The following is a 17,529-nucleotide window of genomic DNA, read 5'->3' on the forward strand; positions in this document are numbered from 1 at the left end:
TATTTCTTTGTTTCCTACCTGTGAATTTGGAAGGCTAGAATGGAGCATTCTTGGGATAACTTGAGGCTCTAATAGTCTGTAATTCCATGTTTAAAGGCCAGAATCTTAGCACTTTGATCAAGCAATAAAGTAATTTAAACCTCAATTTATATCAATTCCAAGAAACTTGAATAGAGTGTTTATTAGATGTCAGTCTCTGTGCTAGGTGCTAGGGATACAAAGATAATTAAAAACCAGTCCCTCTCCAGCAGTAACTGACAGTCCAGTGGAGAAGGCAGGTAAAAAGAGAACTGCAATTCAGTTCAAAAGTTACAATAAAAGATTTCCATCTTAGGAGATTGGGTATACAAAGAGATGGGTGAACACCATTGCTGAGAAGGCACCTGAACTAGATTTCAATGAAAACAGTTCTCTGGGTAAATACAAGAAGGAAGAGTATAATGTAAATTCATAACCCCAGTTACTATAACAAAACCCCGTAATATAAGTTGATTTCCAGTTTATGCAAAGTACAATATAGTTGTCTCTGGTCAGTGAGTGATTCTTTGTAGTTATTCAGAAGCCCAGGTTCCTTCCATCTTGTGGCTCCTTCTCCTGGGACAATAGTCCTCTGCTGTATCCCCTGCTTTTGGCAGGCAGAGGCAGGAGAGAAGAGTGGAGGATCATGTGGAAAGTTTGTATGGGCCAAGTTGAAGGTAGCATGCATGAAGTTTACCCATGCTTTCCACCTAACTGCAAGGGAGACTGAGGCAATGTAGTCTAGCTGAGTGCAGTTCCCTTGACCACTGGCTAGGTGGGCCAGGTCTACTGGAAAAACCCATAATGGAGCAGGCAGCAAATGCTTCAAATCTACTTTAAGGGGTTGGCCACCCCTTAAGGAAATGTGTTTTGGAGAACACAAGACGGTTTCTGCCAGTTTGTGCTGTAAGCAGCTAGATTTCCCTTGGGCTGATCTAATGGAAGTGTATCATTAGATAACTGTCAAGATTAGAGGTGCTCACCAGGGACTATATCAAATCGTGGTTACGGGGAGAGAGCACACCTCAGCGTTGGCTGGTTAAAGAATTCCCAAGTGAGAATTTAGCACTTAGCAGGTTCTGAAATGTAAAAGGGAGCTAGGTAGAGAGAGTGAGAATTTAGCAGGTTCTAAAGTATAAGAGGGAGCTGGCTGGAGAGAGTGAGAATTAGCTACTTAACTGCACGAGTCTTCCCCCCTGTCCATTGCCCCTGTAACCCACAGGCCTGGGAGGCTGATGGAGAACTCACATCTACCCACTTGACAGATGGAACGCAGTGGATTCCCGTGCTTACAACCTGCTTTCTTCTCTCTCCACAGTGACACTTTCCGCTGCCCCTCCCTCCTACTTCAGAGGATTCACACTGATTGCCCTCAGAGAGAACAGAGAGGGTGATAAGGAAGAAGATCATGCTGGAACCTTCCAGGTAAGACCCTTTCCGGGCTTATCCAGTGGCCTTCATGGCCCTGGTAGGTTGAAGCCAAGTGAAAAGCGGACAAACTGAGAAGCTGAGTAAAATGAGAGGTGCTAGCGTCGGAGGTGCCTCCTCGGGCAGTTCCTCTGACCGCTGCCCAGGTGGCCCAGGTCTTCTGGAAAGAGCCACGAGGGAGCAGGCCCAAGCGCCTGGACTCTGCCCTCAGGCTGGCCGCCAGGCAGGGCTTGTCTCTGGGCTCACGGGGCGTTGGGCAGCAGCAGCCCGGCCCAGGAGAGCGCTGGAGCCCAGGGAGCCGGCTCCTTCCCGCAAGGCCATGTCCCCATGGCCTGGCGATTCCCAGGCATAAAGGGGACAAGAGCCCAGGATGGCCAGACTGCAGCGAGCTCAAAGCTCAGGAGAAGGACCGTCAAGGGAATGGCGGGATTGATTTACGGGGAAAGATGAAAAGAATTAACCGTGCTTTGCTTGGCTAAATGAACAGGACCGAGTTTAAGAGGTGGTAATGGGCTTTAAATGTCAGCCCTCACAGAGCAGTCTCCTCCAGGGGAGGCTTCGTCTGACTTTGTACAAAAGGGCACAGCGCGACGAAAGTGGGTCAGGGGAAGAAAGGGACTCGCAGAGGCAAGGGCCCTGACAGGGAGTCATATTTCACTGTGCAATGGCCTTCCAAGGGAAGTGGCGGGAACATCTTCTCCTTTCAGGGGTTTAAAAAGAGGCCGGCGAGTTGTCAGAACATGGCCCAGGAGGACTGGGGCGAGCCTAGGGGGGCCCGGCCAAATCCGCTGTAGCCATTACTCATCTTGAACTTCCATTGTTCTGGAATCCATTTCTATCTGGCATTTGCAAACTCAGACAGAAGAAGGTACGTAGGCCCATAGTTGGCTGCTGGGGACGCTGATACAATTTGTGGGCTTCACAGAGGACCCTGCCCCAAAGTATCTTCTCCATACAAAGCTGTATTTTAATCGCTTGTGGCCAGGTTGTAATTTTGAGCCCTGTGATTTTTTTTTTAATGTCCATTTTGTAGGATTCTGAGCTTCTGACCTAGTAGGTCTGTTAATTCTGTGCTTATTGTAGTGTCTTTCTATGTACCTAGATGGCAGGAACCTTCTTGGCATGTATCTGAAGGAGTTACCCCACATAATACTAACAACAGCCAATATATATATATATTTTTTGGTACTTACCATAAGCCAGGCACTAGGTTAAGTGCTTTACCTTATCTTGGTTTATTTTAATTTAATTAGTTTGTCTTATCATAGTTTTATTGCTATTTTATAGATCAGGAAATTGAAACTAGAGAGATTAAATCATTTGCCTAAATGGCTAGTAAATAGTAAGACCAGGTTCCAATATCAGGTGTCTGATTCCAGAAACTGAATCTTTCCCATAGAGCATTGAATAAGCTCCTGGCACAGGTGTGTTTGGACAGTGCATCAGTTACGTTGTTCATTATAGGGAAAGGAAGATGCATGCATCCAGCCTGTAAAGCATTAAAATATATTCCCCTTGTCCTTGTTGTGCTAGTTTACCTGGAGGTGTGGATGATTTCTCAGATTCGGGCAGCTGAGAGATCTGGGTACTGAGTGTCAGGAGGGATAACTTTTGAAGAAAAGAAAAGGTGGGGGGTGGAGTGAGGGCTTGTGATCTTAATCTTCACCCAACCAAAACATATCTGCTTTAAAATGATGCTTAGAGATATATACCCAAAAGAGTTGGAAGCAGGGACTCGAACAGGTATTTGTACACCCATGTTCATAGCAGCATTATTTACAATAGCCAAATGTCTGGATGGATGGATGGATGGATGGATGGATGGATGGATGGATGATGGATGGATAGGTGGATGGATGGACAAAATATGGCATATACATACAGTGGAATATCATTCATTCCTAAAAAGGAAGGAAATTCTGACACATGCTGTAACATGGATGAACCTTGAAGACATCATGGTAAGTGAAAGAAGTCAGCCACAAAAGGACAAATACTGTGTGATTCACTTATATAAGGTACCTAGGATAGGCAAATTCATAGAGACAGAAAATAGAATGGTGGTTGCCAGGGCATGTGGGAGAGGGGAAGTAGGGAATCATTGATGAATGGATCTGGAGGTTCATTTGAGAAATGGTAGTTATGTTCACTTAATGCACTGAACTGTACACTTAAAAAAGGGCTAAAATGGTAAATTTTATGTTATGTATATCCTACCACAATTTAAAAAATGATACCTGAGTTAGGCCAGATGGGGCCATGCTGTAGAGTTGGGCCTGTGGGGACATGGCTTCTCTTGCTTTAACGCTGTTCTGTTTTAATTCCATAGCTTAATAGTTCTCACCAACTCACTGTTGTTTCTGCTCAGTTAAATCTTCGTCTAGGACACTGATTGGTGAATACAAGGCCCTGCTCACAGTGGGCAGTGAGTAAATGCTTGTTGAATGAATAAATGAACAAATTATGTTTTAATACCAGTGTCCATATTCAGTTCCATTTGGAACTGTTTTAGAACTCTTGTCTCTTTATGCATACCTACTTTCTCCTTCTCTTGGAGCTTTTGACATCCTTTCTGATTACATCTTAGTGGTTGTCAGAGTGTGATCTCTGGACCATCAACAGCAGTGTCACATGAGAACTTGTTAGAAATGCAAAATCTCAAACCCCACCCAGACCTACTGAGTCAGAAGCTCTGAGGGTAGGGCCCCCACAGCCTGTGTTTTAAGAGGCCTTCAGGGGGAAACCGATGCATGCTAGAGCTTGAGAACCAGTGTTGAAAGGAGACATAGATCCAGCCCATCCCACGTGAACTCCTCCATCATCACATCAACATATCTGTCTGCTCCTATCTATCCTCACATTGCTTCCACCAGCCCCAGAGGGATCCAAGTGGGAAACAAATATGAAAAATGCCTAGCATACAATAATACTGAGTGTGTGCCAGATGTGGTTCTGAGTGGTTTTCATTTATTAACTGAGTTAATCCTCAGAGCAACACTATGAGGTCAGCACTATTGTCCTACTCACACATGAGGAAACTGTGGCCCAGAGGAATTGAGCAACTTCTTAAGCCCACTTAGCCCTGAGTGATAAGGCTCAGATGCAAACCTAGGCGTTCCAGGTCCCTGCCTCCAAACCTGTGTACCCTGCCTCTCAGGGTGGATGTGTTAAGTGAAAAAATGAGGGTGTACTATGACTTTTTTAGGGTGGTAGTTTCTGTACCAAGGACTTTATATACATTATCCTACTTAATTCTTGCAGCAATCTTGTGAAGCCAGTATTGTTATACCCATTTTCCAGATGATGAAACTGAGTCTTCAAGAGGTTAAGTAGTTTGACCAAAGTAATCCAGCATCTATGGAGGGAGAAAGGGGCAACCGCTGCACCAGTGATTTTCTCTCACTCCATCTCCCTGCCCGCTCCTGCCCTACCTTGTGCATTAAGTGCCCACTCCACTTGGGTTCCTATCGCCTAAGGCGTGAGAGGGGAGGCATCCTAGCTCCTGCTTCCGTCCTCTCCTGTTTCAGACATGGTGGGCTCTGTGCTTGCCCCTCCCACTCTAACATAAAGTCCTTTCTCTCTGGACCAAAGCTGCCATCTGAAGTCATTCACTTGCTCATCAGCATCAGTTCAGTGTCTCCTACGTGCCAGGCACTGAGGTTGGCACTGGGGATATGATGGTGAGAAAAAAAGACATAGTCTTGTCCTCATGGAGCACACAGTGTCTCCCTTGTCACTGGACCTTAAATGACCTATGTGACCCATAGGCGTGGTAGAAAGGCAGCAAGTCATCAGTTGGGATGTGAGTAGATAATCAGAAACGACAAATGCCATTGTAATTTTTAAAATATACACATAGTGATTAACAGATATTTAGATATGCTTCTTTGTTAACACCCTCCCTCTAAATCTGATAGCTTTGAGGACTTAACATCAACAACAAAATTCTAATACTCTTTAAATCTGGTTAAAGCTTACATTCTTAGTTCTGAAAGTGACTCTGAGAGTGGGTGGTTTTGCTTCTAAATGGGCGAGCCCTTGCGTGGAGCATCAGACTCACCAGGTACAGAGACAGCAAAAGGGAACTTTCATGCCCCTTAGACTCAGCGGGAGGGCCTGGGGCTGCTCGGCACAGGGAGGTAAGCGTTGCAACGCCGCCCACTCTGGCAGAGGGCCCGAGGGAAGAGGGTCCAGCCTTCTCTGCTTCGAGCGGAGGGCCCGGCATGGCAGCATTGGCACAGGCTAGGGCATCTGCCTCTGGCTGCCAGACGGGAGAGACACAGGCATCTCTCTCTGATGAGCCAGTTGGGTGTACTCAGGGTTAATTGAAAGTGACAAGGAATGCAGGGCCGGGCTGCCTGTCCCAGAGTAACCCACCCAGTCTTTAAAATTGTATTGCTAAAAACGAATTGCTCCCTGGAACGCTCACGGCCCAGCCAACTGCCTGCTCACTCTCCTGTGTCCTTCAGGCCTCTGCTCAGATGTCCCTTTCAAGGGAGGCCATCCTGATCACCCGATTTAAAACTTCTTCCGCTCTCCCTTCCCCCCCTGAGCTGGACTCCTTGTCCTTCTTTCCTACTTAATGTTTTTCCGTTGCCTTTGTGGTCACCTGACATGCTATCTATTCCACTTGTTGACTTGAGTATTACCTACCTTCTTCCACTAAATTATAAGCTCCATGAAGCAGAGTTTTTATCTGTCCTGTTTGCTGCTGTATCCCCAGCACCTCGAACTCTGCTCTGTACAGAGTAGACATTCAAGTATTTATGGACAGAATTTTAAGCTGCTAATTTATAATACTATTGCTTTATTTAATTTAAATTGAAGGCCTATATGCATCAACTAGTTTAGGCAACAGTCTGCCAATCAAAGGAAGAAAGACTCATGATAAAGGGCTGTTTGCCTGAGAAGATCCCTTATCAATACCATGCAAACAAATATTTTTTAATAGCTAATTATTTCATATTCTTAATCACTTGTTTCAAAACTGTTTTCACTATCTCCTCATTAGTAATAAATATTTATTAGCATTTAATGGGTTCTGAGCCATGTGAGAAGCTAAAAGAGTTTTTGACACACTTTTCAAAAAACCAGATGCTATTATTGCAAGCCTGTTCTTAAGAATTCTTAGTTTATAAGCACACTTCTTTTTTATAATCACCTAAGCTTAATCATGCACCTTATAAGATAGTAGGGTTTTTTTTATCTGCCTTTCATTATTATAAATAATGGAGTAAAAACAGTTTCTTGCATAAAACTTTCCCCTTATTTGGTATTATTTGCTAGAATAGATTCCCAAAAGTATAATTAAAAGTGCAAAGGATATGGACACTTCTGTGTTGTCAATGTGTACTGCAAAGGTGATTTTCATACCCTTCCCTCTCCAAAAAAATTTTTACTTAGCACTCTTTTCAACAACTTGAATAGGGGCCTTCCATTATGGTAGCCACATCCACTGACGTGAAGGAGAACATATATTTACATATCAGGACTGGGCATCACAGGATTTGGCAGGTCAACTTGATGGACCAAATCTAGTGAGATGAAAGCTAATGGAGGAGCCAATAAAGTCACCGACCTAGATCCAAATTTCTAAGAGGTAGTCAGGATCCCTCTCTGGGAGGTGATAAATAATGCAAGAAGAGAGACTAGGATTTGTGGCTGCACATTAAACAAACAACAACAAAAATACCCAGGACTTTTAGTTGCCCATAAGTAGGTTTAGAACGCATCATCCCTGCGATAGGACCATAAAAACTGATAAGGTTTTGGGATGCATCATAGGAGCATGGACACAGGAGTCAGATTGCTTTCTGGGATTCTTAATCCATCATGAGAGAGTCCACAGTATTCGCTTTGCTTCCCTGTAAAGTGCACCTTTCTAGTGAGCAAATGTTGCAGTCTAAAATACATAGGTTTTTTTTATTCAGTCATTTGTTCATTCGAGTATTTTCACAGCATTCATAGGACCCTGTACTTTTCCTTCAGGGTGAGTATGACAACTTTCAATTGTGCATTTGTTTATAGGATTGTTTTTTAATGGTGCCCTGCCCCACCAAACTGCAGGGCAAAACCAGTTCTATTTTGTTCACCAGTGTTTTCTCACAACTAACACTGTACATGGCTCGTGGTGGACACTGAATAAATATTTGCTGAAATGAATGAATGAAAGCACTGATTATCAGCTACATGAAAGGCAATGTCTTAGGCCCTGAACGTATGAAGATGAATAATTAAGGCCCAGTCCCTGGTGTTAGAAATCAAGATCTGCAGCGGAACTTCCCAACAACCCTGTTATACTACATACGTGGATGGGTTACCAGTGGGCTATGGGAGAGCCTAGACAGGTATTTCCTTAGATATTGGGGTGGTCTCATCTGTTTACTCAGGGAAAGTCTATCATTTCCTACACGTAACAGAGAGTAAGGAGACTCGTATACAAATAACTGCATTGCAGCATGCTAGGTGCTGTAATTGTTGCATGTGTTCAAACAAGAAAACTTGCAGGAAGTGCGGGGTGACTGCTGATTTGGAAGGATACAAAGGACATTCATTAGCTCCTCTATGTCTAGAGGTGGCCATCTGGCATTTGAGAGTGTCAGGGGTGGGCACACAGGTTAGTATGACAGTAGAAAACATCCCTATTTTTAGGCTGACCTTCCCCCTCAAAAAAGACCATGTATCTTGTTATACTTCCAATTCCAGTTTAGCTTTTCTCTTTAGAAAAGGGTGTGTGGAAAGAAGGTAGGTTTTGAAATCAGTGGACCTGGGCTCAGATTCTGCCTCTGCCAGCGAGGTGATGAAGTTGCTTAATATTGAGTATCAGGTGGGAAAATTCATGTAAAACGCCCAGCACAGTTCCCGTCATTCTGGGCCGTCAGTCAGTGCCTCTCCCCTCTGGGCCAGCCCCCTAGGTACCCTTCCCGCCTGTGTCCCGAGACTCACAAACCCCATCCTGCGGCCCTGGGTGGACATCGCAGCTTAGGTGTAACCCACCAGCAGCCAGGACTCTGCCAGGGGAGGGAGGCAGGCTTCTCGCTCCACAGTAATACCATTGGGAGGCTGTGCAGTGAAATAAAGCATTTCCCTGCTGCTGGTACAGATACCCAGTAAATAAAACCCAAACTGCTCCACGCGGAGCTGGCTGTTGGCTGGGCTCGATTCCTGGCTTTGTGACCTGTTCCCACACAGCAGCTTCACTGAAAATGGGCTTCAGATTACACCTTGACAGAGGCGTCCCACCTGGGAGTGGGCAGGTGGAGGACATCACGACAGCCAGTCACCTCCAGGCACTGACCAGCCCAGTTGCCTCATTTATGTTAATTCTTGGTAATTCTGTCCCTCTCGGCTGTAGGTTCCAGGAGGCCTGGGACTGTCCGCTGCTTTCACGGCAGCACACCCAGTGCAGGATGCAGCGCATGACACACAGTAGGTGCTCAGTAAATATTTGCCACACCAATAAATCAATCTCCTGTGAGTTTCAGACCCATCCCATGGGCTAAGCATTATTATTATCTTACCCATCTTACAGGCCAGGTAGCACAGAGCAAAATAAAAATGTGACCAAGAGCACAGAGCCAGTCACTGGCTGTCAGCAAGGAATGAAAGACTGAGGTCTGAGCCATTTTCTCTATTGAGCATCTGGCAGCTTCAGGGGCAGATGTGTGGGAGAGATAGACAGACATGGACTGCTTGGTTCCCTGAAGTCCTTTCTGGGCCATTCCTGGGATCACACCGGATTTGACTTCTCACAGATCCGTCCTCCTCCAGGTCTCAGTCCTGCACATGCCATCTCTTCTGTGCTTCCTGACACTCATGTCTTACTTTCATTCGATTCCAGGTCTGTGCCCCCTACTCCCTGCCCCCTCCCTGAGCTCTCAAACACTAGACACATCCCTTTACCCTAGTTCTTCACTTACTGTGTGACCCTGATGTGTTAAATCTCTATCGCCCCACAAGATTCTGCAAAGAGGCAGAGGTCTGGGCCGCAGACATCTCTGTATTCCCACGGTCTCACCAGGGCTTGGCACACTGGCCCGTTGATAAATATTTTCCAAATTGATGGATCACTGCTGCTGGAATTTCTGGCCCTACCCACTTGTTAGCTGGCATTAGTTGACCTCATGCTTTCTTGCATGGGAACCAGCATTGTTTTCACATCTATTTTTCTAAAGGTCTGGGAGTCGTTTTCAAACACATTATAGAATTGTTTAGCAGACAATCTATAACTTTTACTGCCTGAAAGAACTTTTATCACGCCTGTATTAAGTAGCTTGAAAAATGCCAATAAGTCAGTGTGTGACCTTGCAATCTCTCATCTTTAAAATGAAGACAATGAGCCTCCGTTTCAGATCAAACTGTTTTATGGGATAGATCTTAATTCTGGTTTTATACTTAAGCCATCGTGTTTGTTTTTTAAAATAGAGATAAATCTAAAGAGTGAGTGGATCATAGTTTACTTAAACAGAAGCCTATTGTAGGATATTTCGGTAAATTTTTAAATATTATAAATAATTTAGCAGTGTACATTTTTATAAAGAGGACTTTTTATCCCTGTATTTATTGATTCAACAAATATCTATTAAGCCTACTATGTGCAAGACATATTCTGGGCTGTGAGAGTATAGCTGTGACGAGACAAAAATCCCTTCCCTTATAGACATTGCGTTTCTGTTTTAGATAATTTTCCTGAGATAGAGTCTCAAATTTTTGGATCAAACAGATTTTAGGCTCTTGATGTGTATTATTATATTACTTTCCATTGTGCCTGACCAAGTAGGAGTTTGAAGAGCAGCCTGACTCAGAGCTTACTTTTAAAAAGAATGTATAACCTTTGCCAAGTTACTTTATCTTGGTTTCTCCCCTGGACACAGAACTGTTGACCCCCGGCTGATACCTGATGTCCCATAGTCCTCTGTTTCGGGGGAGGCAAGAGTGTTGGTTGGAAGGAATTCCCACCCATCGACTGTGGGGTTACTAAGCCACAGCTTGTATATCCCCTTCAGGTGCAATTACCTTCTTGGAATCAAGTTCAAGACCTTAGGTTTTTGCCCTGATGATAAATTAATTATTCAACATGACCCATCTCTCCAGCATTTCAAGATTCTTCTAGATCTGGCATCTTTTATCCAACACAGTTAATCACTGTCCTCACAGCCTTGAATGAGCCTGTATCCTCAGCTGAGTCACTGATGTTTGCTTCAAGGACTTTGTGTTTTCCCTTCCCTTTTCCCAGATGCTTTCCCCTCAGGTATCCATAAGTGTCGCTCCCTCACTTCTTTCAGGTTTCCGCTCACACGTCATTTTTGTCCAATAGTCCATTTCTGACATATTTTAGAAAACAATACCCTCATCACTCTAATCCCATTTATTTCACTTTAGTTTTCTTCATTCGACTTATCACTGCCTTGCCAGGTGTATGCTTGCTGGCCTACTAACCATTTCCCCTCTCTGCAAATGTCAACCCATGAGAGCAGGGACATTGCTTTGTTCAGCACTGTCACAGTGCCTGGCACATAGTAGGCATTTAATAAATAGCTATCAGTTTCTTAGGTGTGCCTTTTAAAATTCAGCCCTTAAACAAGTTGTTCTTTTTGACAATAAAGTGACAATGACTCCTTGATAAAGACCAGGCCCCACTCTCAGTCCCTTGCTTTCCAAAGTCAGCTGACATCCAGGGCCTCTTCACATGTACCCATATGAGGACACACATGCTCACACAACCTCCTGGCCTCTTTCCAAAGCAACCTGTGCTTGTACAGCTGTGTTTCTGGATCCTAGGGTAAGACTTTGCCCAAATATCAATTTAATGTTTTCATTTTAGTGGCAACATGACCACTTTGTGCTTGTACCTGAGCCCTGTACTTGGAGAAAGTCACACTGCAGTGCAGATTGTCTTAGTTCCCTGGGGTTGCTCTAAAAAATTACCAGAAACTTGGTGGCTTAAAACAACAGAAATTTATTCTCTCACAGTTCTGGATCTCAGAAGTCTAAACTCAGTTTCACTGGGCCAAAATCAAGTTGTCAATAGGACCACACTCCCTCCGGGGCTCTAGGGGAGAATTTGTTCCTTGCCTCTTCCAATTCGGTGGCTGCCAGATGTCTTGGGCTCATAGCCACATCACTCGTCTCTCCATCTTCACATTGCCTTCTTCTCTCTCTCTCTCTCGCAAAACTACCTCTGTATCTCTCTTTTAAGGAAACATGTGATTGCATTTAGCTCCTCCTCCATCACCTCCCCCCGATAATCCAGGATAAATGCCTCTTCTCAAGATCCTTAAATTAGTCACATACTTTGCTGTATAAGGTTATATTCACAAATTCTAGGGATTAGGAAGTGGATATATTTTTGGGGAGACATTTTCTGCCCACCACACACATCCATTTAGAAGCACTGACCTTGGAGGGCCCTCAACCTTCCTGGCAATCTGACTAAATCACTCCAGAAGTTTCTCTTTCCCACTTCCCTAATGCTGATTTTCTCTAAACTCCCACCTTTCTCTATCTCTTTCCATGTCTCTCTCATCAAATGACCTTGTCTCTTCCTCCTTTGGAAATAAAAAAGAAATTCCTGGACCAGAACTACTAAACGTGTTGGTATCAAGTTAATAAACTACCTGTATCTTTCCTCACCATCCCTCCTACTAAAATAACAGAATACGAGAAATCCCTCCTCCTAAGGCCAAATCCTCTACTCAGGCTCTGTATGTAACCCTCTCCTACCTTCTCAGGAGCTTTAAATGGCCATGAACCCCTTCTCCTTTTCGTAAAGTCAGTCTTTTCCTCTCAAGTAGACCCTTCCCTTCAGTTCATGTTTTATAATTCTTTCATCATGAATTTCTCAAAATAACAACAAAATCCCACAATAAACGGAAACTCCATCCCCTGACCAATCCATCACCAAGTCCTATTGATTATACCTCCTAAGGATCTTTCTAATTCAGCAGCTTCTTTCCTTCTCAGTCTAGTCTTAGCCCTGTCTATGGTCATGCACCCCTGGACCATCACAGTCACCTCCCTGCAGCCATTTTTCCACTTTACAGCTGTTCTGCTGAGTACCCTTCAGTGCCTGTATGACCAGTAAGTCAGCCCCATGGGATCAGGACTTTGTTTCATTCTCTGCTCTACTCCCTGTGTCCCCAGCATCTAGGTAAGTCCCTGGTGCTCATTAAATGTTTGTTGAGGGCAATCACTTTATTACTTATTTCAGGAGGAAGACAAACATTTCTTAAAAACTTAAAAGTCTAGTCTCCACTTACCTCTCTTCTCACATCATCTCCCCCTACTCTCTGGGCTCTACACACACTGGTCTTCTGTGAATACCCCAAGCTCCCTCCTGCCCCAGGGCCTTTGTAAATAAATGGTTTTTCATTATTTGGAACACTCAGCCCACCTTTTCCTACCCAGTGCTGACTCAATCTTCAGATCTTAGCATATATGTTGCGAGTTGCTTCCTCGGAAAAGCTTTCCTTGGCACCCTTATTTGCTCCTGTATGCTCTCATTGCATACATGTATTTGTAGAAAATATCCCAGCTATAATTGTGTTCTTATTTGATGACTGTCTGATAAAGGCCATCTTTCCCACCAGATGGAACGGGGGCCATTGTATTTTTGGTGCTTAGTGTGTTGTCTGACAGAGATTCTTAATAAGTATTGCAGGAATTAATGGGTAATGGAATAACACTGGGGCTTAGATCAGAGACCAGAAGAAGAAGAGAGTTTGGTGCAAAACTCAGTTTTGCAAATATTAAAGAGCCTACTAGGCCACAGGTGGGAGTTTGTCAATGCTTCTTCCCTTCCTTACCTTGAGCCAAATTTGACCTTGAGTAACATTGTCTTACTTACTGAGTCAGACTCAAGACTTGCAGGACAGCCTTCCAGAGGCCCAGCACTCAATGCTCACAACTCCTGTGCCTGATAACACGTTGCTGCAAAGCCTCCTCTTGCCAACAGTGATTGCAGCCCAAGGAGACCCCGCCTGGTGCCAGACACCTTCAATCCCAGCACCCACCCCGGCATTTCCCCCAGGGCCACAGCACCCGGGTGGGGAGATTGACGCCATGCCACAGCAGTGTTAGCTGCCACCCCACATGCGGGCCGGCTCTTGATCCTGGTGAGATACATCTGGAAACCAGACTAACACCCGCTCCCTCATGGAGCAACTTGGCGGTGCCAAGCATTGTCTCTCTGGGGACGAGCGGGCCACATTTATCCTGTGTGCAGGGAAAGAGGCTTTTTCCATAAGTGTATCACCCACATGCTGATGTCTTCTCAGTGGGTACAAGGAACCCGTTCAGTGGCTGGCCTGGCAAACGCTCACTCCCCTTTGAGACTCAGCTCAAGGTGCTTCCTCCGTGAAGCCTCTCTGGTCCCTCCTCCCTCATGCAGCCCCAGGAGAAGCCGTTGTCCTTGGTTCAGGTGAATTTCCCTTTTATTTGCATCTCTTGGCTGAGTCTTCTAGACTGCAAGCCCCTTGAGGACAAAGGAATGTTTTAATCATCTTGGAATCCCCAGGGCCCAGCACAAATCTCCGTTCTTGGTAGTTAATTAGTGTTTGTTGAACAAAGGGATGGCTATATTTGATGTCCCCTTTCTTAGCTATTAAATATTAGCTATGTCTATTTACATGTTCTGCCTTTTTAGAGAGGTAAGGCTTGTCCCTGCACAAAATGGTCCCCGCTGACTGTAGCTTGGTCTTTCCTAGTCTTTCCCTGGGCGCCTGTTCTGACAGCCACCCCCTCGTCCCGGAGGAATGTCACCCGTGTTACTAAGTCAGCCTGCTCGGCCTGGCCCCGGCTTCTTACTCCTCCAGAAGGTGCTGTGGGCCACGCGCACTGAGCCCACCCGGCCCAGGGACTTACGCCTGGGCTGTGGCTTAACGGCGAGTGACATGCCAGCAAGCACGGAATGCCAGGCGTGGGAAAGGAGAGGACAGGCTGCCACAGGGAAGGCCACGGCAGCGCTCCACAGACTCTAAAAGGCTCATTTGTAGCCCTGTAGTCAGAAGTCAGGTTACACCTTACGACTGGCATACCCGGGAAACGTGGGATTCCTCCTCCCCAGATACGCTCGCTGTGTCACCGGTGCCTTTTGCACTCAGTGCATCTGAGATTCAAGGAACTGGGGCAGGTTTTGTCTTGACCAATTGATGGAGACTCTCTGCAGTTTGGGAGGTGGGGTCGGATGCTCTGTCCTGTCCCGGGGAGGAAGAAGCACCAGCTGGGGCGACAAGGTGCGTGGGAGGTGGCGGGAGTCCCCGGTGCCAGACATTGGCCATGTCTTTGGGAGTAAAGGAAGGAACACCTGCCATGTCTTTCGTCGTAAACTGAGGGACACAGGACACAGGGAACATTCCTAAGGGCCAGGTTGGAGGCCTGCCTCCACTCACACAGGTGTGTGACTTTGATCCTTTGTTAAACAAAGATATATAAGTATTTGAAATTTAAAAATTTCATCTTATGAATGATACTGTTAGTAATCATATACATTGTTTTTATCTGTTTTCTATTACAAATCAAAGTGCATGTTTATATGTATGTGTGCGTACACACACACATACTCACTTGTATATCTATAGAGTAAATTTTTAAAAGAAGCAGAATTCTGGGTACATATCATTTTCAATAGGCAAAAAAAATAGTCCACTTAACCTTTCCCTGTTGAGGTGTAGCTCAAAGGTTATTTCCTGGTTTTCACTCTTATAAATATTGGGGGGGGGGGGGATCTTTGACCAGAAAAGCTTTCCTTATATTTTAGATTAATTCATTAAAATGGTTTCCCAGAAATGAAATTAGTATAGTAAGGGGTATGAATATGCTTAATGTTTTTGATAATTTGTGAATTGATGTTTCGTAGACTTGGTTGACGTACACAGAACTATGGATAAATTTAAGATCAATAATAAAGACTTTGTGTTTCGACTGCCAAAGAACAAAAGAATATCGGAAACATCTCACTGTGTACCCATGTCGGCTGTTTAGCAACAGCTTTTTCTGGGAGTGGAGCAAGTCGTGCTGCTTGGGTGCAGTGAATCAGGGGTGCAGGGCTGTAGGGACGCCTCTTGAGAAATATGCAGCTCTGGGTCACCATCGACTTTACATGCCTTAAGTGAATTGTTCTTAGCAGGCTGGGGCAATGTCCACACTGCCAGGTCTCCAGGAGGGGTCTCTGAAGTGTCAGGCCACTGTCTTTCCTTCTCTTGGGTCAAGTGCAGATGGCAGCAGAGGGCTAGGCAGTTGGTGAGTTAGCCCCTGGGGTCATAAAATCTTGGGATTGATTTTTCTTTGCAAGGGAGGGGAAAGAAAGGAAGGGGAGGGGCTCTGATAGCAGTTTCAGACACTTACATAAAAATAACAGTCAACTTATTCATTCATTTATTTGGAAAAGGGCCCATGTAATTATGACATTGGTTAAGCTTTCTCTAAATTTGATTAGTAGTCAAATGAACATGCTTTTAGCTAATGGGTGTTTTAAAGTAAGTTCTCAGAATAGCGTGTTTTTTCTGTTATACTTTTATACTCACATTTACAGAGAAATATATACCCAGTCTTGTTCAAAAAGAATTTAAGATAGCTCATATCTGGTTTAATCTAAAATTAATCCTTTTTAAAAAGAATTTAAAAATGATCATTTTAGTAGTGCTTTGGGGACTTAAATTGGAAGAGAAAGGAAGCTTGGTGTTGACTCACACAATTGTTTTCATCTCTGAAGAAGGTAATATGCCATCATGTGCCGTTCTTTTTATTTCAATTCAGGCAACACTTCTTGACCACTCACTAAGTGCCAGGCACTGCCTTTAGTCAGTAAGACCTGTGTGCATTGTGCAGCAGCTGACAACAGATCAGCAGACTTTTGCTTCCAAAATGGGCACAGGGCATTGCAACTTTGCAAAGCAACCTCCAGACCCCCTTTGCAGGTGCCCACGGATTGCTGGTGTTGAGGGAGATTCTTGTAGGTTTTGGCATTGGTGTCAGGTCCATTTTCACTGGCAGTGGACCTCCTGGCACTTTCCTATGCTCAGATGAGAAATTTAATTTTACGCTCCAGGAGTATTAATTATTAATGAAAATATTACAAACCACTTTTCAAGTTGAGACTGAACAAATAGCCAAGTATAACTGGATCCAGGTTTCTTTAAAACATTTTCATTGAGTTGAAAAATCAATGAGGTCACAAGTAAAAATAGTAAAACTCACCCCACCCCACCCCCCAAAAAATCTCACTCCTTTGGTAAATAGGGAGAGCCAAATAATGAAATAAAATTATTTCATTAAATAATTATTTCATTATTTCATAAAAATCAGTGTCAATGTGTTTGTTAGTTTTTTAAAGAATATATCATTGTTTCTAGACTAAGCATTAACTGAGGGATTTTAAATTTTGCTTAATTCGCATTAGTTTTGTTTAGCAATCTGTGAATAAAGCCTTTCTTCTTTTTTTCCTGGTTGAATATGGACTGATTCTTTTGCAAAATACATCTTACATTTCTAGAGAACTTAGCAGGGTTTAACCCGTGTTCATATACACTCTCATTTGAGCTCCATGATAGCCTGTGGTGGAGACAGAACTGGGTTCTTATCCAGATTTTACAGACAAAGAATCAGAGGTTGAGCAACTTTCCTAACGTACCAAGCCAGGAAGTGGCAGAGCCAAGCATATCTCATGGGCCATGCTGCCTTTCCAAGTATTTACAAAATTAGAAACTTAAATGGAAATGTGGGAGCACAAAAATTAATTTTCCTCTCACCTTTCTAAGTGCTTCTGGCTGGACTAATAATCAAATTAACACGAGGCAGATTAACAGGAGAAAATGTCCAAAGTTCATTACAGGTGTACATTCGGGGGTTCCATAAGAATCTGAGACCCAAGGAGGCACTGGGCAGTTGGGGTCTCTGTGCCATTCTGGAGCTTAGGAGGAAGGGGATGGGGGTCGTAGTTTGGGACTTCAAAGGGCAGGAAGGCAATTCACATGAAGATGAAAAAAACAAATGTTTGATAAATAAATGTTTGCTGGGCCATCTTTAAGGATGGGACACAGAGAAGACTTTGAACAAATGAAGCTTGCTAGGTTCCTCTGTCTGTCA

At 44.3% G+C, this 17,529-nt stretch overlaps 1 protein-coding gene across 1 annotated transcript in view; it reads left to right on the plus strand.

The window, feature by feature from the left end:
- Positions 1–17,529, plus strand: part of SPON1 (spondin 1) — a 229,260-nt gene that overhangs the window by 16,735 nt on the left and 194,996 nt on the right. Inside the window, exon 2 of the mRNA XM_081153650.1 lies at positions 1,337–1,443. Coding sequence (XP_081009776.1) covers positions 1,337–1,443 — 107 coding nt within the window. The remainder of the gene's footprint in view (positions 1–1,336; positions 1,444–17,529) is intronic.

The sequence above is a fragment of the Miniopterus schreibersii genome (genome assembly GCF_964146895.1).
Source record: "Miniopterus schreibersii genome assembly, chromosome: 12".
NCBI classification, from domain to species: Eukaryota; Metazoa; Chordata; class Mammalia; order Chiroptera; family Miniopteridae; genus Miniopterus; species Miniopterus schreibersii.